A 23,588-nucleotide genomic window follows, 5' to 3' on the forward strand; every position below is an offset into this window, starting at 1 on the left:
GTTAAGTATACTGTGCATGCTTTGTGGTGATGTTCATTACTGGTAATATTTGTCATAAATGGTCCTATGTACGTAGGTCTACGCCTTCCGGCTATCAACATCTTTCTCGAAGTCCTCCCAGCTCGCTGCATCAGTACCGTTGGGGCGACTGGACCGAACAAACGAGTTATCGACACCCTCTATCTCTGCAATCGGGCGAACGATCTCAATGTCCGCATTGTACGCCTTGGAGAACCATTTCTCCGTAAGGGCCTCCGCGCCCGCCTCCTCAGGAGTACGGTAGAGGTGAGGGAAACGTGCCTGCATTATCTTAAGAACGGTCGATGAAATGCGATCAACGCTGTCGCAATGACGAAGCTTGAAGAACTCTGCGGGCTGCGCGGCGCGCATCTTCTCTTGCATGGCCTCTGAGTACTGGCCCACGGCAAAGAGAAGTAGGTCGTAGTGCATGAGAGACGCTTTGCCGTGGTACGAACCGCCGTATTTGGCGCGGTTGTAGAGACCAGTCAGGGCGGCGATGGCGCCCATGCAGCCGGTGCCATAGTCGGAGATGGGGAAGGGGGGGACGACGGGGGTGGAGAGGCCCATGAATTGACCTTGAGCCCAGGCGATACCGGTGACCTGTTGCAAATAAGTTAGTTATGGCTCGTGTTAAGTTGCAAGTAGCACTTACGCAGTCGGCGATCTGCTGCCAGCCAGGACGGCCGGCCCACTCTCCTTCATAACCAAAACAATTCTCATTGACGTACACAATGCCCTTTCCGCGCTTCTCAGCCAAAGCAGCAAGAGCATTGGGGCCATAGCCCAGCTTCTCAAGCGCACCAGGGCGGTACCCGTCCACGACAACGTCGGCATCGGCCACGAGCTCTTCAAATCGGCGGCGACCCGCTTCGCTCTTCAGGTCCAGGTCGGCGGCGTGCTTGCCCATGTTGCCGTCAACTTGGAAGAAAGGGACATCGGAGAGGTTGGGGCTGGTGATCTTTAGCACGTCCGCGCCGTATTCGGCCAGGATGCGGGCAACAGTAGGGCCGGCAATGATGCGGCACAGCTCCAGAACCTTGACACCTTCGAGGACTCGCTTGCTGCCGTTGCGGCTGGCTGGGAAGGGGGTCGGCGGCAAGTCTCCATTCAGACGGCTGACTTTCCACGGAGGCTGTTGGACGTTGAGTGCTCCCTAGTAGCTTGTCAGCGTTGCTTGGTGGGTACAGGGCAGGGGTCATACATGCGGGGTCTTCTTGAAATCGTCATATTTAAATGCGGTCACACCCGCCTGTCGTCTTTCTCTGTTCATCTCTTCCAACTCCGCGGCGCTGTACTTCTGCACGTGGCTCTCAATGACCTTGATGATCTCCTCGTAGTCTGTCAGGTCGGGACGCTGCCCTTCCAGGCCAATCATGTTGAGCGTTGTGGTGGCCTCCAACGAGCCGTGGATGTGGAAGTATTCGTTGTCGTTCTTGGTCTTGTAGAGGTTCGCCGACATCCGGCGGTAGCCATTGGATTGGGCTGCAAGCAAGTCGGTATCTACGTCTGTTAGCTTGGGTTGAATGTGCTTGGAATGGGCAGCTTACCCTTGAGCTTCTTCTTCACCTCAGGGTCCAACTTGGACAGCCCGTCGACCTTGGCCATATAAGCCTGGCAACCAAACGCAGTCGCCCGTTCAAGACTTATGTTGACATTGCGCTTGTGTTCAGAAGGTCCATAGCGGAGGTCTGCAATAGCACCGGCTACGGAACCCTCAACACCCTTAAGGGCAGCAAGCGTCTCGGTTTCCTTAAAAGGAATTGGAAAGTAAACTTCGTCATGTGTTGAAGAGAAAGAAACGGCATCCTTGCCTTCAATCACTTCTTTAGGTAAATCGAGCTGCTCAGCTTGATCACAGAGATGAGAAAAGATGCGCCCAGCTTCGCGAACTGGTGAATAGTCCACCGCGGAAGATCCCGCCATGATGTCAATCAGTACTAGGTGGAGCTTCGTGAGTAGATGTGTGTGCAACAAAGTTCTTCCTCAACTGCAAAAGCAAATTGTTAGCGCGGGATCCCACACGGCTGTCAGTTGCAAAGAATAGTTTGAGGTGAAACCTTGCCTTTTAATAGGCAAGATTTTCGGCACGGCTGGAGCCTACTGTGATGGCAGTGAATATTGCGCCGGGAATATTCCGACGTTTGGTCCGTCGGGTGAAGGTGCAGTGGTGAACGCACGGCTGTGAGTAACTGCACAGCTGTGAACGCGCAGATGTGGACCAATCGGTAAGTGAATGGGTGCAGGAAACCATTATGCTTGCTGGAGAGGCGAATTATGGGCCAGGATAAGGGCAGAGGGACGAACCCCGCAGAGGGGATTCCGAAAGGTGGACCGGCTTTGCGATGTGCACTTTTCGGATGCGTCGCCGATAAGATCGGAAGCGGAACCCTCCGGCTTTGACTCGGCTGAGATAAGCGTCGACCTCATTTATCTCCATGGTATGTCATATATCATGTATTGAATTTCGAGAGATTGGCAAGCTAGCGTGCATCATATTTCAGTTCTATTGCTGTAGACACTTGTAGACACTAGTGAGATCAATAGACAAGATATTGCATGCATATAGGCCATCAGTAACCTACTTCGGAGACGAACCCTTCCAAGTCACCTCTCAATCGACATTCCTATAGAAAGGGAAACAAGAGACTCAATGGTTTATCTATTTGGCTTGATATGTTAGACAGATAACAATTTATGACATAACCTAATAAGGTTGCTTGTATTCCACCACCGAGACCTTCTAGTCCAATCCTATCAGCCAGTGTAGTATCATGTTCAAGGTTACGCAAATAGTCCTGTAGTATATTGGCAGGCTCACTCCAAACTATCGTTGTACCAGGTGCGCAACTGACCGGGATAGACATGTCTATATAATTCAGGATCAAGCGCTATTTTCTTATATATTGATGTAAGCTATGCGCAGATAGCGTTCTGTGTTGCTAAATCGACTCATGGACAACAACATTAGTCGATTTAAATCCCTTGTGCTGGACCTTTGTTGTAGAAATTTATCAGCACTCCATACGAGCGTAGCCAAGCTCTGCTTGGTAGACATCTGCAAGATAGTATTCCTGATATGAGGTAATATCAATCCGGTGCCTCCCAGTGAGAGATAGGTCTAGTCTCTCGTAACAGGTCGGAGTCGATTTTCCGACCCAATAACAGGGTACGAGACGGTCAAAATCCCCTTCTAGTTGCTTGAAACGTAAACTCTCTAGTTACTGCAAACGAGCTGCCCCTCGACCACCTGGTGAAAGTCTCGAAGTTCAAAACTGGCAGCGTATAATGCGCATCACTCATAAGCTTCAATCGGGTAGAATTATTACGAGTAGTCGATGTAAGACTCCGATCCCATAGTGACAGGTTAGAGGCAGGTCTTGTTTCGAGGAATTAACCTGAGTAGAAGCAGCGTGAGACATAATCCTCTGTGTCTTTCCCCTAGTATCCGTTTAGCGGACTGCAGGAGATTGGATCAGCTGCACTGAGTATATTCTTTGATATTGGCGCTCCCAATCTCCCAAGTTATGACCATGTAAACCAAGGGACAGTCATACAATCATTGGGTGTCTGACCTTTACACCAAAATGACCTCTCTCGGAGTATTGGAGGAATACCCATTTCCCACCATCTCAGAGAAACATTATCTTGCCGCGTTCGCTCCGGTCCCCGCGCCAAGGGCAGCCTTCGCAGCTCGGAAATCATGGCCTTTCTGTTCGGCATGAACGTTTTCTTGTCCTTGAGCGCGTCTGAGATGAAAGTAGCATCGACCATAACAGAATTTTTTTGTTCTTGATGAAGAGATGAACCATAGTGTTTAGAAAGTCAAAGTTAGACCATTTCTTTCAATCAACGATATATACATTCGCGGGCCCCTCCTCTTCGGCGCCAGGTCCGACCATAGCAATACCGTAGACAATGGTCTTGTCTTTCATCAGATTCTTTTGATTAATCAATTTATTTTTTTTGTGTCAAACGCACCACCTCACCTCCGAGTATGTAAGAGCCACGAACATGGGGTACCAGGGGATGCACTTCTCCTCCAGCCAGACAGTCGGTCCGCGAGGTATACGGTTGGGGCATATATCACCCTCTCCATTGAAGTCACTAGCCCACTTTTGGCCTCATGTAGTAGCAGCGATACTGGTATCATGTAAGATAATATAAACCCACGCGTCAGGCCAATGCGCGGGGGATGGCAGCTCATTCCTCTGCGAGGTGCCCCCGTCGATGGGCCAGCACGCTTGAACTAATGGCCACTGATACGACAGAATGGCTCCCGCTGGACATGCTGCCAAACTGCCGCGTTCGCTACGGTCCGGAGCGTCCAATAACTTCTAAGCGGTGGATATAGAGTTATAAAAGATGCAAAAGAAGAATAACATGGTGTTTTACGTGCTGTTTTATTTGGTGATTTAACTAATGTTAGTTACAGGAGTAGAGGATGCAAAGGAGTGGAAGAAACAGAGGGGAAGCCTGTGTGTCTTTACCAAATAAAGCAAGCACGCTGCAATTTTGACAATCTGATATTCTAGCCCTATCGGTATACATTGGTGCTGCATGGTTATATATACTACTGGCTTCCCTCCGCTCAGATAATTCATGGGTCAACTAAGCTCGCACCCATGTTACTCGATTGAACTTGGATAACAATAGGAGCATGACTCTCTCAATTCTGTGGAGTGAGGGACATTGGGTTGCAGAAATGAAAGGTCTCACATGGTTGGACTACCAGATACTAATTATCTGCCTAAGCACCACGGTTAGCATCTTAAGAGGAAACGCCTATAAGCCGCAGGTGTGTTATCTCTTAGGCACTAGAAAGGTTCGAGAAAAGAAGCTGCATGATGCTTGGATCCCTTGTGACCTTAGCAGTAAGATGCAATTGTAAATAAACTATATATATATTCAAGAAGTGTTGCGGTATCGATTTCTTCATCTGTACGATTGTCAAACATGCAAATGCACTACAGGGTCATGTGGCTGACAGGAAGTTTGGATGAGCTTAGAAGTTCCATACGAAGTGCTCTGTAGTGGTATCAGAACGAATCGTAGCACCGGATAACACTATATTGGGCATCGATCAATCACTCCTATTATACTATCCAGCTGCCTGACATCTATAGTTATGAAATTACATTGTGTTGTATGTTGTAATTTGGCTAGTCCATATATTTGGCCATGGTAATGGCCTGGCTATTAAAGTGGCACAGAATCGCCACAATGTATGATTGTAGTCTGTGGCTGCGGCTGCGGCAGATCGTATGGAAGATGTAGATCCCGTGTATTGCTTTTCAACTATGGGTCTCAGGCTGCCTTTTCCTTCTAGTCGTGAAAATAGTATGTTCAATCGAAAGTTCCATGGAATTCCCAACCAATCTGCATAGGGGTGATAGATCATAACAGTCCCTATTGTTTAGGGGGAAGCGACAATAATAGACCACTACTATTTATTTAGATGCGGCGTTGTTGGAAATAGTCTACCTTTAGCCTCTAGTTTATTGAATCCACTTTTAAGGATATAAATAACATACCCACTATGCAGTAGATACTTACTCTATTGAATAGTAGATCGAGCATCCTGATACACCACTATTTAATAATGTTATCCACCCCGACAATCTGAAGTCAACGTGTAAAGACACCTCAGTTTATAATCATCGTCAACAAACGGAGAACCATCCCCCGTCAACTCCTCTTTCTAGTGCGATTGGTGGGGGCGAATGTTGATCGCATGCGGCACAAGCAAAACGACATTAGAACCAGAGTAGAAAAAGCAAAGGAGGAAAAAGGCCCGAGCGGAGATGCATAGACATCACGAGCCCGTCTCAGCCAGTCAGCGATTGTCCATTTCCCCCAACCGACATCCCAACCGGCTTGATATGGCCGATGAGGACATGACACCCCCGTACTATTTGATGCAAGTCTGCTGCATGAGCAAAAAAGCAGACAGACAATCTAATGAACGTCGACGTATCTAGCAAAAAGTATATGATGCAATGACGGGAATATTGGGAACGCATCTAATGGGTCCAACAGATGAAGTAGATACGCAGTAGAGGATCCTCGCTAGTCAATCAATTAAATGCCTCTCTAGAATCACGTTGTTGTTGCCAACCCAAAAATTGAGAGCAAGCTCCGGTGCAACCTAAAATGCCCAGTTCCTACCCATGAATCCCGCACACAAGGAACAATCCACATTTCTACACTTTCTTTCCCCCAATACACATTTAGGCTTCTGCAAAAAGAAACTCTCCATGGGGGTTGGATGAAGGGTGGGATGCACAGCCAGTCACCACGGCGTCCACCTGCGCATGTGCGGTGCCCGACAACCCACGTGCCGTCATCATGGAAGGTTATCGCGTACCACAAAAATCCCATGGAGGATAATCCAGTTGTAGGGTAAGAACCCTGCAATCAACCCTCCTAGACGCGGGGAGGGGGCGCACGCGCACGAGGCACCGGCCTTGATATGCTCGATGGAATCAAGTGGAAACGTTTGCTTTTCCGTCTACTACTCTTTAAAACCAAGGAAGTGGAGGTGGTGGTTGTAGTATACGTCCTATTGAAATTACCTCATTGGGGGTGTGGTGAAATTCAACCAACTTCTGGTCGGTTGGGTTTTGGGGCGGGTATCACAGGCTTCGTCACCGACTTACTCTTTGTAGTCTGTGTGAAGATAATGACGAAAGCATCTAGGATGGAGGGGGTGGAAATATGGGGATAATCATATTAATTAGTTTGTAAAGATAGAAAAGAATATGAGCCCAGGAATGGAGTGGCTTTCTGCAATAAGTAGTTTCTACAGAGTTACTATCTACTTTCTCGGTATGGAAAGTGTGAGTGATAAGCCGGTGTGTGTGTGCGTGTGGAAATTCTACAAAATACGGTAAGATAACGCGAGGATTGAAATCAGGGCCGATTGCCCCCGGAAGCTTCCGGCGCTGTCTACGGCGGGCCTGAGGCTGGCAACCAATCAGCCGGGCCACGGGCTGGTACGGCGGACTGCTTGCGTCGGTAAGAAGGAGGTTCTGGGTCTGACAGGATGGATAAGGGGAACTTTATGGGAAAGATGTCGATGATAAGAGGGTCGTACTGGAGACACGGACATACCAGGCAGTTCCATCCTTAAAGGAGGTCGTCATCCCACACTAATTATCTACTTAGTTGACTGTGTATCTCACCGGAGAGAGGGGTTCATCATCAATCAAATCAATTTAATTTAACTCCTTTTTGCCAGGGATCTTTTTACAAAAAAGGAGAACAAAATACCGTACCTTTCAAACCTGGCATCTACTGAGTTATTTTTATTTTATTTTGTTTTATCTTATTTCCAATCAAGGTACACACACCTACTTAATTCCCTTTTTATTTTTGCCCCGAAAGAAGGCGCCTCCTTCCCGGCTGACAGACATTCCATTATTGCTATTCTTACTACTATTGACGGACTGCAACCACCACTCCTTGCGTTTACCCCCCTCCTTCTCCTCTCCGTCTCATTTCCTCCTTCTACTTGCCAAATCTCCTTTCTCTCCTCTCATCCTATTCCTCATCAAAGAACTTCCCCAAGGCTTTCTGACCTCCCCCCCTGGTTCTTGTTGGCTCGATCATCCTGGTTCTGCTTGTCTCGACCTGTCGCGTCATCCTTCCTATCAACTCTCCTGCCCAGTAGTACGCTGAGTTAGCGCGTCGCATCGCATCTACCCTGCATACTACGCCTCAGCGTTGCGTCTGCACAGCTGTCCCGACTGTGATCTGCCTTTGCGAACAGTGCACTGTGAGTACCAAACCCTCAAAGAAAAAATTACAACCAAATTCCAACCAAATTCCTTTGGTCTTAATTTTTGGTTTTCGTTCCTTATTGTTCCTTTTTGCCTCCGAACGCGTGAATCTTATACTTCCCAATTGTCCTTCTGAGTGTGGGACTTAGTCATCTGTTCCATTGGTTGGCCTCATGCAATGATTGGCGGATGGTCCTCTGACTCATTTGATAAGCAGATTAGCCACCCTCAGGTCCCCAAATAAAAGACAGTATCTAGATCCTCTTGTTGGTCTCGATCATCACCATGGCTTTCATGAATACCACTTCCAGCATTGCTATGGCCCTTGCTGGCAAGACGGCCTCTGTCGATATCCCCAAGCCGCGCTCCGGTTTCACCCCGGGCGGTCGTGACTCCGCTCGTCCGGGGCATCCTGCCATGTTGCCTACTCCGCCCAACTCCATTTCCCCCACTTTGCCTCCGCAGGGCTTCAGACGCCAGGGCGCTAATCACCCTGGATACTCCCCGCTGAGCTCCTCGCATGTGGAGTCCGATGTTGAGCTCGGAGATGCCGCCGATCATACGAACAACTCGAATGAAGCTCGTCCGTCGGCTCATGATCTAGATAGCACCGGGGCTATCACGCCGGGCATGTTGGCCAAGTGCCATCTTCCGGAAATTATGCTGCAACATGGCCCTTTGGCTATTCGCCACCTGATGGGTTATTTGACTACCAGTGTGCCGGGTTTCTCAGGCATCCCACCTGCCAAAGCCCGCAGGCTGGTGGTCGCTGCGCTGGAAGGCCGAGGGAGCGAAGACAAGAGTGGCGGCCGTGATGGTGATGTTATCTTCGAAAAGGTCGGCTGGGGACGCTGGGATGCTCGCCGTCGTGGTGAGCCTTTACGGGATGCGCAACACCTCAACGTGTCGCCACCCGCCAGTATCTCCAACTCTTTCCCGCAACGGGGCATGCAGATCCCTACGAAGCGGGGAAGCGTTCAGCCCTATGGCAGTAGCGTTACTGGCGACTCCGCTGTCTTCTCTTACTCGGAGATGGACTACGGTGGACATGATATCAGCATGCTGGAACATGAGGCTGACAAGATGTCACTTGACGGAAACGAGCGCGAGTACTGCTCGTCGTCTGAGGCCCCGGACGACGAGATGCAGGACGAAGACTGGGGCGAAGAAGACATCACAGATGAGGAAGATTGGGCACAGATAGGTGCTGATGCGCTTCGCGCACGATCATTGAACGCCTCGGGAGGCTTCGTGAATGGGACCCATAACTCGCCACAACTGCGAGGCGGAGGACCTGCTGCGTCGTCGCTGGCGAAGTCTGCACCGCGCAGATTACCGGTTCAACAACACGGCTTTACTCTCCCGGAGGGTGTCATGGGTGACCGGGAGGAGCGTGCTGCAGTCGAGGCGCTCCTCCGACTTGGATCGATGTAATCATATATATACTTTTGGCAGGCGTTTGTCAGGAACATGAACTGTTCTTGCAACCCTGCAACGTCTCTTCTGAGACTTGAGGCTGGTCCTATTCCCTGATACATACTTTTACGTTCTACGATTGCTTTTCTTGTTCAAAGAATACACCAGCAAGCTGGACGACGTTATCGATACGACTGGTTCGATCCTGACGATGCATTGGGTTTGGGTTCTGGGAATGACCCCGGCGTTTTGGCATTTCTTCAAACAACATTCACATAATGACATCGACCTGGTACAAGGTTGATGAACTTGTTGCCTATCAGGCGTTCTTGGGGGTGCGTTTCAACACACATACTGGCACCCCGGACCACTCTCCATTCTTGCAATTATTGGAACATATGATTGTTGCATGGCAACAATTGCAATGGACTACTTCTATCCATTCAATCCATATTGTTTATATGGTTTTTACGACTCAGTATTGATAGCTTGAGTCTGCCGAGTGAGGCATTGGACATATTTTTTACACATAGAGATAATAAATATACGGTCTATGCTTGGTCTCGGCCACATAGTCATCACATACTCACTTGCCTTGTTTTGTAAAATTTTAACAGTACATATCTAGGTATCATACACGATTCGAAGCAAACGATACTTAGTATACTCTATTGTTTGTCTCACAACATTTAAGTAACATAAATAATTCAAGAACAAGTTACGTAGTACTTAGTTTACAAGCCCAATACACCCACCTTTCTATCCCAATCCAAACCCCGAGCACAACCTATACCGTTCCCTTCCCATCCTAGCAAATACTAGTAACCTAATCAGACACACCGAAACAATCAACCAACCAGCCAACCAACGCCCAACCCATCCCAACAGATATATCATCATACATAGTGCACACCCCAAACCAACCCTACCCCACCCAACATCCTCCCTATCTCAACCAACACCACTACATATAAATAAAAAAATAAATCACCGATCATGAACCTCATTAATCCTCCTCCACACCTCCGCCTCCACCTCACCCAACTTCCGTCCCGCCCACCTCATCCACCCCCACACTCCATCCTCACCCTCCGCATCACCCAGATCCACCCTCCCCGACGACGACGCATCCAGCTCATAATGCAGTGGCAGCTGCGCCCCCGCAGAAGTCACCGTCGTAGTGGTCGTCGTGGTAGCTGTCGTGGGGGGCTGGTAGAGGGAGCCGTAGGGTGTTGTGGTCGAGTTGGGGATGAGGTTGGGGTTGGGTTGGGTTGGTGGGCGATAGCTGCCGTAGCTGTAGCTGTAGCTGTAGCTTTGGGGGTGGGTATGGCTGGATGGGGGTGTTGGGGTGTAGGAGGATGCTGTGGGTGCGGGTGCTGGTGCTGGTGCTGGTGTGATGGTTGGTGGAAGAGGAGGGTCGGCTGGTTTTGGCGCAGGTGGTGATGGTGAAGGGTTTGAGGTGGTGGATGTTGGAGCTGGGTGGTCAGTGGAGGATGTTGGGGGAGGGATAGGGTGGGCGCCTGGTTGGGGTGGTGGTGGGGATGTAGATGTAGATGTAGTTGGAGGAGGGTCTTCGGTGGTGGTGATGGTGGTAGTGGCTGCTGCGGGTGTCAATGGCACTTGGGTGTCCAGGGAATTGGTTGTTTGAGGTGGGAGGTCGCTGGGTTCTGCGGTGGCGTAGATGGGAGAGTATGCTGGGGCAGTGGCTGTCGCGGAGGTGGTTGCGGGTTGGGTTGTGTCTTGCTCTGGTTCTGGCTCTGGCTCTGGCTCTGAGTCAGGGGCGGCGGCTGGGCTGGAGGTCCGGGGAGGGACCTCGTCTGGGGTGGAGGAACTGGTCATTTTGGGTATAGGTGGAATTGGGGAAGGGGATGTATGAACTAGAAGGGAGGAAGCTATAACTATGGGATGAAGCTGGAGCAGGGATCGACGTCATGGAGCTTTGTTACACGTGACGTTGCCATTGGGTCAGGTGACCAGAATGCTGCAAATTTTCACAGCAACTGTGGCATCTACTTTACGGACTAAGAACTGATATGATCCAAGGCAGGACATACTGATTTTGATACCAAGGTGGAGAAAGTACAGTTGGAAGAAAAAAGAAATAAGCTTGCGGGCAGTAAAATACAACTGGTACAAGAGGAAATATCACACGATTCTATGCTCAAGATTATTGATATCACTCTTGACGCATATTTCTATCCTCCGCAGCACCTCCGGCATCTGGTAGTTACACCAAGACACCGGCAACCCCATTTCCCCGATATCATGACTGAAACAGCTTGAAATCAATCAAGCGCTTAGCCAGAGCCACCCTTGTACTTCTTGCCGAAGAGGATGAGCTGGACCTGGTCGTAGATAGACAGGACACCAGCACCGGCAACACCACGGAGGATGTTAGCACCGGCACCCTTGAAGAGAGACTTGACACCCTCCTTGGCGACAATCTGGCGAGCAGCATCCATGGAGGACTTGTACTTGACGGCCTCACCGGAGGTCATCATCATACGACGACGGATGGTGTCCAGGGGGTAGGAAGCGATACCGGCACCGGTGGTGACAGTCCAGCCGAGCAGGAAAGAGGCAAGGAAGTTACCCTCGAGAGGACCAACCAGGACAACGGGCTTGATGGAGTCGTACATGCCGAAGTACAGACCACGGTAGACAACGATACCAGCAACGGAGGGACCGAAACCACGGTAGAGACCGGCAATACCGTCGGAGGCGAGGGTCTTCTTGTAGACGTCAACGAGACCGTTGAACTGACGGTCACCACCGCCCTTGGCGGACTTGGCGTCGTTGGCAAGACGGGTACGGGCGTAGTCGAGGGAGTAGACGAAGAGGAGGGAAGTGGCACCAGCAGCCTGAAGCAATTGTTAGCGTGATCGCTCGAGTATTAAGCTGGATATAGGGATACATACACCACCGGAGGCAAGGTTACCCATCATCCACTTGGTGTATCCATCACGCTCCTTCTTGTAGGAGAACATGGACTTGTAGGTGTCACGGAAGGCGAAGTTAAGAGCCTGGGTGGGGAAGTAACGGATAACGTTGGCAGTGTTACCACGCCACAGGGAAACAACACCCTCGGAGGCGGCGGTACGACGGAAGCAGTCCATGATACCGTTGTACTTGCGGTCGAGACGACCAGCGCGAAGCATCTCATCCTGAAGGGCAATCGTATTAGCATCTGTTTGGGTCGATCTCATGTCCGGACTGTCCGGAGTGAAAAATTTTTGCGCCCGGCTGAATTGGCAATCTTCGGTCGGAAAGATGTCGTTTCGAAGACGCAATTGCAGATCGTGCCAGCAATTTTCGTTCCGGCAGTGCGAGACATTGGTGTTGAGGCTTAACCAACCTGGTTCTGGATGAGGAGCTTGATACGCTCGATGGGGGCGGCAGCAGTCTTGGAGACGGCAGCGGAGACACCACCCACTGTACCAGTAGTTAGTATCAAATTCAGGTCATGATCAGATAATCCGTGTTGCTCGTTGGATAGGGATTGATCGATCGTAGTATAGGGATCGATCATTCGGGGCGAGCTGAAATGCACATACTCAGGAAGTCGACGACGAATCCCTGTGAAAATTTTTCATTAGCCACCTAGTCCGGCAACAACACCATTGAACTGGGCCAAATTGTTCGACCATCGTGTCTCCAAGGAATGTAGTACTCGATCTTCGATATTAAAGACCAATTTCAATCGATTCCATCGAGAGCGTGACATCCGACAACCTGGCCTTTCCGTTCGTAGGGGACAAGTAGGAACTTACGGGCATGCCGAAGACGGTCTTGTCGGCCTGGTTAACATCACCCTTGGCCATTTTGACGGCTGTGATAACGAAAACTAAGGAAAGAAAGAGAGGAGATGGATGATAGTGCCAGTCAAACAGGACACTTCAAAGGGGATGGAGAGAAAAGGAAGAGAGGAAGGGAAGGGAGGGAAGAAAAAATAGCGAGCGAAGGGCTCTTGTAAGCGGGAAGAAGCGAGCGGAGACGCTAGGACGCTCTTGGGTTTTTCGCTGGCCTGAATTTGCAGTGGCAGCGGCGGCGATGGGCGCCCCGGCCCAGTTTCCATTGGCCGGATTGGTTGGCCCGGTACGGAGTAGGGAGGCCCTCCCATTGTTAGGGGGAACGAAAAAAAAAACAGATGCAAGAAAAAAAAAAAAACTGGACCCGGCGCTAATGCTGGCCCAGGCAACGAAGAGCCGATATCTCCCGATCGCGCCAGTAACCAACTCCGACCGCTGACATTATTGGGAAATACCCTTTGATACCTTTAGTTACTATGAGTGAATTTCTGGTCAAAGAGGAAGAAAAAGCCACTTTCATCTTCATCTCAGCCTTCATTATAGCGATTATACCTACGGAATGATATTTTGGAATATATCAATCTAATAGCCTCCGAAACGGCATGTAGCTCTCGATATTTCTTCCCTTGGTCCTTTTTTCATCCCTTCCGTAGTCTACCGATCGGTGTACTCGCAATCACCGCTCGGTCCTTTGCTGATTGACCTACAGACCATAATTTACATGTTTGGGCCCTTTCTCCGTAATTCGGCTTCGTAAGATACCCATCCATTCCTCTCCCATTTCCCCGTCTTGACCGAACCAAAGCGTTTCCTTGGAGAGTCCACACCTTCGCGCTCCATCCATGGGGAACCGCCCCTTCTTCCCATTTGGTCCCGGATATCCGATGGCAAACGCTTGCCTCTGTACTTTGACTTATTCGTGCACAACGGCAATTGCAGGAGCGCAATTGTAAATTTGCGTCGGTCTCTGCAGAAATTGCTCGAAAATAATTCACAAAATTTTACTCACCTAAGTACTTACGCTACTACTTATCTATCTGCAGCATCCAAACGGAGTCCATGGTTTCTGGGCCTTCCTACGCGCCACCGGGACTGATCAGGTGCGTGCGGCGTCTTTCGGCTGACATGCCGCGATTTCCCCGTTTTTCTGCTCCGGGCGGAAGTTCTCAGGTACGGAGACAGAGCGAGAGACAGAGACAGAGACAGAAGGGGCCGGCCAAGGGAGCAGCGATCGCAAACACGGACAACGTCGGTAATATGAAGTATCCCATAGGTTGGTATTCTATCATACTCTCCCCGGTTAAATACTATCAGTTCTTATCATCCAAGCTTGGTTCCCTATGAGTAGTACTACATGGTTATGCTGCATTTCGTAGGCAAGGGCACAGCAGTAGCATATGCTTGTTGCTAGAGGTTATGTTATATACCTCAGACCGTACTCCTTTTTATCCCTCATCCTAGTGTCCGAAGATCGCAAGTAGTCGTCTCATAAGTGTACGGAGGGGTTATTCATTCAACTATCACCACTCTTCGAAAATTAAACAACTATGTTATATTCGTTCATACAAGAGATATACACACGACCAGTATATCTATCCGATCCCGACGTTCTTCCACACTATTCCAGTGCCAGCATCATCTTTTCGTATGCAGCCAAAGAAGACACGAGACCTACATTACCCAAACAGGAATTGTCCCAGCCGGGGACCCACTGTTTCTGCTTGAAAGTGACTAGTTTCATTTTTCCACCTTGGTCCTCCTCTTTCTGTCTTTTATTTTCTCTTTTTTCTTTCCCTTCCTCCTTTTTTTCATTTTTTTTTTGTTCTATTTTTTGTTTGTTCGACGGGGCGGGCAAACCTGACAAACTGTTCTCTTTTCATCCGGGACCCACCCGCTAAGAAAACATGGGGATACCACTTTTCATCTGCGCCGTTGTGCCAGCAACGGTAGGTTGTTCGGGTGTGGTTTAGGTGTAATCAAAACTCCAATTCGTAGGTTGCTGGTTGGGCTGATGTTATTGGAGAGTTCTTGATTGGTTATTTGGCTGTTTATGAAGGCTAGTAGTTGCTACTGTAGTGGTAGTTCATCGTTACTTACTAGTATTTCGACTGAACTGTATTTACTTGGTTCGGTCCTCGCGAAAATATATAGCATCAGGGAATTCAATTCGAGAGTACACTATCATATATCCAATAATCACATGTTCCTGACATGATGGTACTACAGTAGAGCACCTCGGTTCTATCATGAGAATTGACAAAAAACTACCTGATCTTTTGAATCAATAAACTCTTTGCTATGCAGTAGGTAAATATATTTGTAACTTTTGACCAGCTTATCTACCAACAACGTAGACAGCTTTCATTACCGATACGCCGTTATTGAACAATGAAAAACACTGTCTAGTATATCATAATAATCCCAGATGAATGTACAGTAAGAAGCACCCCAGGTTCAGTTCTTCTTGTTTCTCTTTCTCCTCTTCTTCTTGGGTTCACCCTCACGGATATCAACCTTACCGACATTGTCCTTCTCCGGTGTAGGTGCCCGTGGCGCCTCCTCGGAAATCCTGGGGCCTTCTTCGTCACCAAAGGTATCCTTGCGCCATTGCCTTAGACGGGCCTTCTTGCCCAGCTTCCTCTGATCCCGACTCTTCTTCTCAGGGTCACGGAACGATGCAAGCTTCTTCAAGCCCGCAAACTGGTTCAGATGGGTGTCGTCGGCCATGAGGATATCCCGTGCAGTCAATCCAAAACTCTGAGGCGATGTCTCCCGGTAGCGGAATCCAGTAGAATTCTTCTTGGTCGCACCCGGAAGAAGGCTGATATCGAGGTCCAAGTTGCGATCCACGGCCTCCTGAATACGAAGGCGGTCTTTGCGCGCTTCACGCTTCTGGTCTCGTCTCTCCTGCGCCTTGCTCTTCTTGTTACTTCCCTCTTCATCATCCTCCATCTCGACATCGGAGATATCCACGGCAGGCTTCTCCTCTTCCTCGAAGTCGGGCACGAGATCCTTGATATCGATATCATCATCCCACGTAGGCTTCTTCGGATGCTTCTTCTTCCCTGACTCATCGCCGCTTCCGTCCTTGTCACCCTCTGCGTAGTAGTCTTCACCAAAACGTTTCTGCATTTCCTCCTCCCAGTTCTTGTCATCCCAGGCAGCGTCCAAGAAGCTGACCCAATCTTCGTCAGTCATCTCATTGGCACGAAGGCCAGCAACCTCCTTAATTTGGTTGACTTTCTCTTGAAGTTCTTCCATCTTGAGCTTCCGCAGGCGGTTCTTTTCTGTCTCGCGCTGCTTCTTCTCCTCTTCCATCTGTTGCCTCTCCGCATCTCTGCGTTTCTTCCGGCTGCTCTTTTCTTCTCTACGAACCGACTGCTTGTTGGTCAGGTCACGAGAATGGGTGATTAGAGTAGCGTTGATTTTGCTGGGGTCTTCGAAGCGGAAGTTGTATGCTTCTTCGAATGCCTCGGCCCGTTGATCCTCCTCTTCGTCATCCGACTCGAATGGTTGAAGTTCCGATCTACCAGCAGGGATCCATGCTCTTGCCGACATGAAGTTTGAAAGGAAGGTTTCCGGGTCCTTTTCCGCATTCTCAACATCCAGATTGACATCCTTCTTGGGCTCCGGAAGAGGTTCAGGCGCCGATTTGGCAACAAGGAAATCTTCTTCGTCATCCTCCTCACTCTCATCACCTTTACCGGCAGCGGCGTGCATTTCGCGGACAACCGCATCCTTCAATTCCTCCTGCTCCTGAGCGTAGGTCTTCGGCGCGTCAGATGCCTCCTCATCTGCCAGGTTGGCGCCACTCAATAGATTCTCACGATGATAATCACGAAGGGTCATAGGCTTTTCTTTCTTTCCAGAGCCTTCGGTTTTCGCCTCCTCGTCGGCTGCGGTGTAGAAAGTGGCATTGCTATCATACACCCGAGGGTCCTTTGATCGGATTGCGTTCAGCGTGGCCATAATCTCGGCATCCAGAGCGGCGGTAGCCAATTCTCCATCCTCGTCCTCTTCCTCAGAGGTAGAATCATCCTCCGAGTCGCCGGACTCATCTTCACCATCGCGATCGCGACGTTTGCCTAGGACAGATTTTCCGTATTTGGACTCCACTTTTTGTAGAACAAAGTTTAGTATCTCTCCACATGCAGGTTATAGAAGAATGGAGTCTTACATTGCTGCTTCTCTTCTCTCTTCTTGTTGTATTCGAAGCGACGCGCATACTCTTCGTTGATCTTGAACGTGATGTCCTCATTGGTGATGGGAACTCCGCCGGACTCGTCTCCTGAGTCGCTGGAGCTGTCGTCATCGAGCAACTTGCGCGACCTCTTGGCTGGGGGCTCCATTTCGAAATAACAGACACTGCTGTCGGGAGATCAATAGAATGTGAAAAGCGATCGATGGAAGTTGGTTATCTCCGACCAAATGCGCCTCCCAAAAGAAAATAATAGCGGTTGCCGGCAGAAAAAAAAGTCGGCGGGGCTCACCGCCCTACAGGGCCCTTTGTTGCCTGGGGACCCAAGGCCGTCAAAGGGAACCACTGACGTAGCCAATTAGATCATGCGCGGGCCTGTATCCGCCGATGGCTCGAGCAAGAGGCGCTCTGTCTCCTAGTAAGCTTCCTCCACTAGCCATGCTACTTTCCCACCTTCACCTGTATCCCTGAGATTTTCGGATGCTTCATTTCTATCATTATTTTTTGACTTGACCGGGGGCCTCATTGCTGCCTTGTCTTGCCGCTACTTCTGCTCGCATCAAGTGTATGGCTGGTGACATACACTAGATGTCGACTCAGCCGCAGATCCCATTACCCCAGGTCGGGAAGCTCGTCAGCGTCGTGTAAGTCCTCTGAATCAGCTCTGCCTCTTCGAATCGCTGCATAGGTTCCTTTCTAACCCTTCCGGTAAAGTCCAGTTGGTCTAAAGGAGGCTGCTCTCGACTCGCCCACATTCCGAGCCACCACCCTTCACTTCTCCGACCAGATCGAATTCCTCGAAAGATGGCTCGACGGCTATGCGAGGGCCGCTTCAAAGCTCTCTTCGGAGCTTGCGGCAATGGAAAGCGCGGCGAACATCTTCCTGTCTTATTCTACGAACCCGCTACTGGTCTCCGAAGCTGTCCTTGATCATGATTACACGCTGCAGTCGATGAGGAGGTGTGGTGACAGCACCAAGGACATGTGGAATGGGCTGATATCCACTGTCAAAAAGATGGAAAATCTTATTGCTGAGCCAATCCGGGCCTTCATGCATGAAGATTTGCGGACTTTCAAGGTACTTGACTGGTTGCCCCTGAAACTCGTGCGGATGTGGCTCTTACCCCGCTATAGGAGATCCGTCGCAACCTCGAGCAGACACAGAAACAGTACGACTATCTGTTGGCCCGATACTCGTCGCAATCGAAATCAAAGGAGCCTTCTTCATTAAGAGAGGATGCCTTTCAACTCCACGAAGCTCGCAAAGCTTACCTCAAAGCGTCGATGGACTATTCGATACAGGCCCCGCAATTGCGGAACGCTCTCGACCGACTGCTAGTCCGGGTTTCGTATGATCAGTGGCGGGAGCTCAAGATATTCCACAACAGCAATGGCACGGCGTTCGCGAAATGGGGTCAGGAGATGGATCGCATCAAAGGCTGGGCTCACGAGATGGAAGGGGGCGAGCGATCTTCCAAGCGGGAGCTTTTGACTTCGAGGAAACAGATCGAAGAAGCAGCAGAGAATGCAGCTAGGCCATCTCGAGAACTAGAAGACTACTCTTTGTCCACTGTTCCCTACCTCGGCTCCCGGCCTCTGTCGACAACCAGCATGAGCAAGGAGGCTAGACCCGAGAAGCAAGGATGGGTGTTCCTGCGAACTCTTTCTGGGAAGCCTACCCGGACTATCTGGGTTAGACGGTGGGCATTCTTGAAACACGGCATTTTCGGCTGCCTTGTCCAAGGCTCGCGAACAGGTGGCGTTGAAGAGAGCGAAAGAATAGGCGTCCTTCTCTGCAGTGTTCGGGCTGCCTTTCAGGAAGAGCGCAGGTTTTGCTTCGAAGTTAAAACCAAGAGTAATACCATCATGCTCCAGGCTGAAACTCAGAAAGAACTCATGGACTGGATTGCTGCCTTCGAGGCCGCCAAGCGGAAGGCTCTGGAAAATCCGGCTAGCACTGATCTTTCAGTGTCCGGCAAAGTTACTGTTCAGGATCCTGCTTTCGCAATCTCTCAGCCCCCGGCTCCCGAGTTTGCTGCCGATCCTTCTGATTCGCTCACTCCCCGTGCCAGTGACGAGCAGAGCTCTGCAGATCGCAGCGGGATGCTCGCCCTACCTGAAAGAGACCCATCCGCCATGAGGAACAGTAGTGACCTCAGCAGTTATAGGAGGTTGACGACGCTGGATTCCGAAAGCTCCGCACGCGAACACGCATCGCGTATAATGCAGAAGTTGGACCTTCACCGCAAATCAAACAATGCAGTGGCGCCGTCCACTTCGTTGCCGGGTGCTGGAGGTGGCATAGCAAGCTTGATATCTGCCAGTCACAGTGCTCTTGGGCCGGGCAGCCCCCCTTTGCCCCTCGACGTTGATGGGACTAGGACTCGTAGCTCGACATTTGGCAACGATCCCCCCTCTACTCTTGCCCCAGGCACCTTGGCAAATCCACCTGCCCCAACAACTATGAGCAAGGCCGCTGTGATCGTAAGCAATGAAAGGGGTATAGGACTGGGCCAAGCCGACAAAACCGGAGGAATGCCGAGTGGCATGATGGCTAATTTGTGGGGTAGTTCAAACTGGGGCTTCATGAATCGGATTGAACGTGAACGCATAGGACTACCTGGCGAGCAGGACTCAGGCCCCTCAGACAAACCGGCCTCGCCAGCGAATGATCCATCTAAACATTTCCTGACAGCCGAAGCTGACACGTCTAGTGGGTCCCCAGGGAATAAGCCGCCGAAGTCTGGGCCACGTCACAGGCAGACGGTGAGCCTTGACGGAGACTCGTCCAAGATGCAGCGGGCATTGCTTGGCGATGCGCACGACTATCCCAGTTACTACCCGCAGCAGCTTAAGATTCAGGATGCGCAGTTCCGGCTGCTATTTCCTGACATCAAAAAAGATGAACCTCTGGTTATGGTGTTCCGCGCTACCTGGAATCCTAACGATCAGCAAGATTTCCCCGGAAGGGCCTACGTTACGACCCAAAACATTTACTTCTACAGCCACCATTTCGGTCTAGTACTCACGACGTGTATCTCATTGGAGAGTATTAAAGAAGTTACTGCTGCCCCAGGAAGGGACTGTGACTTTTTGTATCTTCATATGATCCCTCCTCCAGGAGACGATACTCCGGGTCGTGGAACTGTTAAGACATTCCTTGAGCCATTGCGACTTCTTCAACGGCGACTTAACTTTTTGATTCATAATTCGACTGCCGCCGAGCCACTGGGCCTGGAAGCAACCTTCAAGACCTTGAACCGGATGGAGAGTGAAGCACTAACGCGGACTCCTAGCCTCGATAGCTGGGAGGATGTAGCTGCTGGGGACGATCATGTTGAGGGAGGGGACAGTGGCACGGAGCCTCCGAAGAAAGATGTTGGTGTCTATATCGATAACGACCTGGACATGCATAAGAAGAATGGCAATGGCAAAGACACTCCCAAGTTCAGACTACCAACGCAGCCTGTTCAATATGTACCCCAAGGAGATCTTCATCTGGCAGCCGAAAAGGTCTTTGATACAAGTGCTAAAGCGGTCTTCCATATTCTTTTCGGAGACAAGAGCGCCGTCTGGCAGCTTCTCCTTCATCAACGGAGAGCGAAGGGTGAGTCAAGCTTAGGGCTAACGCTGGCCATTGCTAACTGAGTACAGGTATCAAACAAGGACCCTGGGTCAGACAGGAGTCCAACCATCTTAGACGAGATTTCCATTATGAAATTGAGACGGCTGATGCCCTTGGTACGTTGGATATCCTAGCATGCCATGTATCGTTCTCACTAACTCGGTCTAGGACGTACCCATACCAAGGAGATCTCGGATTATCAGATGATTGATGTCCTGAATGATCATCTCTGCTATGTGATTACAGACAAGCGGACGCCTTGGCATCTTCCTTTCAAGAGATCCTTCCGGCTCGTCAGCAAGGTTGTGATTACATTTGTCGCAAAGGGAAAGTGCAAGCTCTCTATCTTCACTAAAGTGGAGTGGCTGTGGTCCCCATACGGCCTTCAGCGTAAGTTCTTGCCCCTAGGAGAGCCATCGGCGCTTGCTAAAGTATCATAGATATTATTGATAAAAGCGCCTCCAATGATTTGGAACAAGACGCGTTGGATCTCGTCGATCTAGTTGGCGACCAGGTCCGCAGGTTGGGCGCGCATAGTCGCACCAAGAAGGCCATTACGATTTTCGGACACATTGGACGTCAAAATTTCTCATCCCAGTTCTCGCCACAAACCGACCTACAATTGAAGCTGCGCAATCCTCGCATTCAGAGGTCCCTGCCACAGCTCCTCTTTGAGACGTGTGTGTCTTTGACTGAGAGCATTGTTTCTGACCTGATGATGTGGACGTTCGCTTTCCTACGTTGGGTGTGGAAGACCACACACGCAAACAAGGTCATTCTCATCTTATTGTTGTCGAGTATGTTGATCAATGGGTTCTATTCGTCCCGCGATGCCTATGAATGGTGGCACGACAGGACTGTTGGGAACTTCATGGCCCGCATCGGAGTTAGCCCCGACAACGTCATGACCAAAGCTATTTACATGAGAGATATCGACGACGCGATCGCCAATACAACGATTGGCCACGGCAGTGAAAACGTGAGTGATTGTTTCGCAACCTTCCACCAGCAGACCGTACGCAGCCCAGGAAACACAATCTCTCTGGGAACGTCAGGGTTCCGGGACTCCATGACCAGGAGTGCAGCCCGACGGATTCAGCAAACGCGCGAACGGTTGGGTTCATACCGACACGATCTCCTGGTAGCTCTCCGCGTGGTCAACAGCATCGAGAGAGAAGTGATCCAAAGCGAGTGGGAGCGATGGTTGCGACAGGAATTGCGCCGTTGTCGCCAGATCCAGATTCTTCTCGGCAAGAATGAAGGTGAAGAAGACGTGGACCTCGAGGTGGACCGCTCAGGGCCGAGTGTCTTTGCTGAACTCACCGATGATGTTCAGCAATGGTACGAAACGTACTGCACTAGCTGCCAGGCGGAACACGCACAAATTGAGGATGAACGTCCCTTAGGTGCGCCATGAGTAGTTTGTTTTTCACAACATGGCTGAGGATGCATGGCTGTTTTGTCTGTCCCTGTTACTTGCTTGTTCCCACGATACCCGGCTGCAGTTGCTCATCTGTCCGTTTCGTCGAATGCCTCTGCGAGGTACTTGGTCCGGTTCGTCTCTTGTTGCTGTCTGTCATCCGTGTATATAATTCGATCTTCTTCAGTGTAAAGATAAATTGGAAGGAATCGCTTGCTTCGATGCTTCTTGCTGTACGCTCAGCAGCATATGCCCTTCCCTTCTCCCCCGGATAGCCCATGTATATACCCACTTCCTCTGCATCAGCATAAGATTAATTCTGCCTCGGCTTCACCGCACCATCCTGCACAACATAATACACCACCGTCCCATCACCACCCATCCTCCTATCCACCATAGCCAACAACAACCTCTTCCCACCCCACTCCTTCGTAGCCCTCGCCTTCTCCCGATACTCATAATACTCCCTCAACTTCTCCGCCTTCTCCCCCCCTGCCCCCCCTCCTTCCAGTACTTCTCCTTCCCCGCTACCCTCAGGCAACGAATCAAACACCCCCGCCAACTTGCGCAGCGTCCATGACTCGCCCTGAACCGTGGGCAGGACGAACATGCGCTCCAGCTCGACGTCGTCTTCGCGCAGTCCGCGCTCCAGCATGAAGAGCTGCTCGTCCGGGTGGATGTAGAGATGGTGCGGGGGAATGCCGGAGATGAGGTAGAGGGGTTGTTGCTGTTCGGAGTTGCTGGGGAGGTGGGGGTCGTGCACGCGCAGGGAGGTCCACAGGTGTTGGTGTTGGAGGTTGTGTAGGATTTGGAGGGTGTTTGCGGAGAGGGGGGTCGGTGGTGGTGTTGTGGTGGATGAGAGGAGGGTTGTGAGGGCGGATGGGGGGAGGGGTGTTGTTGCTATCATTTCTGGTGTTGTTGAAGTGGCTTGTTGTTCTTGGGATGGTGGTGGTGGTATTGTGGTAGTCATGGTGGCGGTGGTTGTGGTTGTAGATGGTAGAGTTGAGGCGGAATTGGAGGTGTAGCTACAATGGAGTCTAGCAATTCGAACTGGGTTAGTTTGTGTATGCGCTTGTGGTCATGGTTGAAGTGAATAGATGGGTAGGACTTACCTGGGATTGGTAGGAATTATAGTTCGCGATTGAAGTTCTAGAATTAAATTAAGGGTCGAGCAAGTGAGACCGAAGAATGAGACTCGGCGGGGCGGAAGGAAAGAAAAAAATAGGGCGATCGCGCCGAGATTCCGCGGCAGGTTTTGGAGACGCGCAGAAGAACACATGGCATCATCGTTTTCTTTGCTCAACTATAAAGTCAACTGTCT

General features: G+C 50.4%; 9 protein-coding genes across 9 annotated transcripts; 4 read left to right on the forward strand and 5 right to left on the reverse strand.

The window, feature by feature from the left end:
* Positions 1–42: 42 nt before the first annotated feature.
* BO87DRAFT_327857 (CAIB/BAIF family enzyme) lies at positions 43–2,230 on the reverse strand. Its single transcript, XM_025620196.1, has 4 exons — positions 1,569–2,230; positions 1,223–1,521; positions 674–1,174; positions 43–621 (listed from the first exon to the last, which is right to left on the reverse strand). The coding sequence occupies exons 1-4, from the start codon at positions 1,942–1,944 to the stop codon at positions 79–81; spliced, it is 1,719 nt and encodes a 572-aa protein (XP_025483434.1). The 5' UTR covers positions 1,945–2,230; the 3' UTR covers positions 43–78.
* A 4,258-nt stretch (positions 2,231–6,488) lies between these two features.
* BO87DRAFT_373614 (uncharacterized protein) lies at positions 6,489–6,775 on the forward strand (the record flags this gene model as incomplete). The annotated part of the gene is made up of 1 exon (XM_025622591.1): positions 6,489–6,775. A coding segment is annotated over one exon (257 nt), but the record flags the coding sequence as incomplete, so codon positions are not given.
* Positions 6,776–7,664: 889 nt separating this feature from the next.
* On the forward strand, positions 7,665–9,363 carry BO87DRAFT_191805 (uncharacterized protein). The gene has a single exon (XM_025618486.1). The coding sequence runs from the start codon at positions 8,085–8,087 to the stop codon at positions 9,231–9,233; it is 1,149 nt and encodes a 382-aa protein (XP_025483436.1). The 5' UTR covers positions 7,665–8,084; the 3' UTR covers positions 9,234–9,363.
* Positions 9,364–10,202: 839 nt separating this feature from the next.
* BO87DRAFT_413330 (uncharacterized protein) lies at positions 10,203–11,076 on the reverse strand (the record flags this gene model as incomplete). Its single annotated transcript, XM_025626568.1, has 1 exon — positions 10,203–11,076. Exon 1 carries the CDS (start codon positions 11,052–11,054, stop codon positions 10,203–10,205), a length of 852 nt encoding a protein of 283 aa, XP_025483437.1. The 5' UTR covers positions 11,055–11,076.
* Positions 11,077–11,307: 231 nt separating this feature from the next.
* On the reverse strand, positions 11,308–13,125 carry BO87DRAFT_373618 (putative mitochondrial ADP,ATP carrier protein (Ant)). The gene is made up of 5 exons (XM_025622592.1): positions 12,986–13,125; positions 12,770–12,791; positions 12,571–12,647; positions 12,134–12,379; positions 11,308–12,076 (listed from the first exon to the last, which is right to left on the reverse strand). The coding sequence occupies exons 1-5, from the start codon at positions 13,034–13,036 to the stop codon at positions 11,513–11,515; spliced, it is 960 nt and encodes a 319-aa protein (XP_025483438.1). The 5' UTR covers positions 13,037–13,125; the 3' UTR covers positions 11,308–11,512.
* Positions 13,126–14,490: 1,365 nt separating this feature from the next.
* Positions 14,491–15,033, forward strand: BO87DRAFT_191981 (uncharacterized protein). The gene has a single exon (XM_025618487.1). It carries the CDS (start codon positions 14,572–14,574, stop codon positions 14,920–14,922), a length of 351 nt encoding a protein of 116 aa, XP_025483439.1. The 5' UTR covers positions 14,491–14,571; the 3' UTR covers positions 14,923–15,033.
* Positions 15,034–15,322: 289 nt separating this feature from the next.
* On the reverse strand, positions 15,323–17,445 carry BO87DRAFT_352173 (ribosome biogenesis protein Kri1). Its single transcript, XM_025621169.1, has 2 exons — positions 17,202–17,445; positions 15,323–17,139 (listed from the first exon to the last, which is right to left on the reverse strand). Exons 1-2 carry the CDS (start codon positions 17,371–17,373, stop codon positions 15,479–15,481), a joined length of 1,833 nt encoding a protein of 610 aa, XP_025483440.1. The 5' UTR covers positions 17,374–17,445; the 3' UTR covers positions 15,323–15,478.
* A 219-nt stretch (positions 17,446–17,664) lies between these two features.
* BO87DRAFT_352176 (putative transcription factor SipA3) lies at positions 17,665–22,687 on the forward strand. The gene is made up of 6 exons (XM_025621170.1): positions 17,665–17,866; positions 17,937–18,300; positions 18,357–20,829; positions 20,877–20,963; positions 21,016–21,237; positions 21,288–22,687. Exons 1-6 carry the CDS (start codon positions 17,811–17,813, stop codon positions 22,262–22,264), a joined length of 4,179 nt encoding a protein of 1,392 aa, XP_025483441.1. The 5' UTR covers positions 17,665–17,810; the 3' UTR covers positions 22,265–22,687.
* BO87DRAFT_192013 (uncharacterized protein) lies at positions 22,423–23,460 on the reverse strand. Its single transcript, XM_025618488.1, has 2 exons — positions 23,380–23,460; positions 22,423–23,304 (listed from the first exon to the last, which is right to left on the reverse strand). The coding sequence occupies exon 2, from the start codon at positions 23,235–23,237 to the stop codon at positions 22,581–22,583; it is 657 nt and encodes a 218-aa protein (XP_025483442.1). The 5' UTR covers positions 23,238–23,304; positions 23,380–23,460; the 3' UTR covers positions 22,423–22,580.
* Between the last annotated feature and the right edge of the window lie 128 nt (positions 23,461–23,588).

This window comes from Aspergillus neoniger, assembly GCF_003184625.1.
Source record: "Aspergillus neoniger CBS 115656 unplaced genomic scaffold BO87scaffold_5, whole genome shotgun sequence".
Lineage (NCBI taxonomy): Eukaryota > Fungi > Ascomycota > Eurotiomycetes > Eurotiales > Aspergillaceae > Aspergillus > Aspergillus neoniger.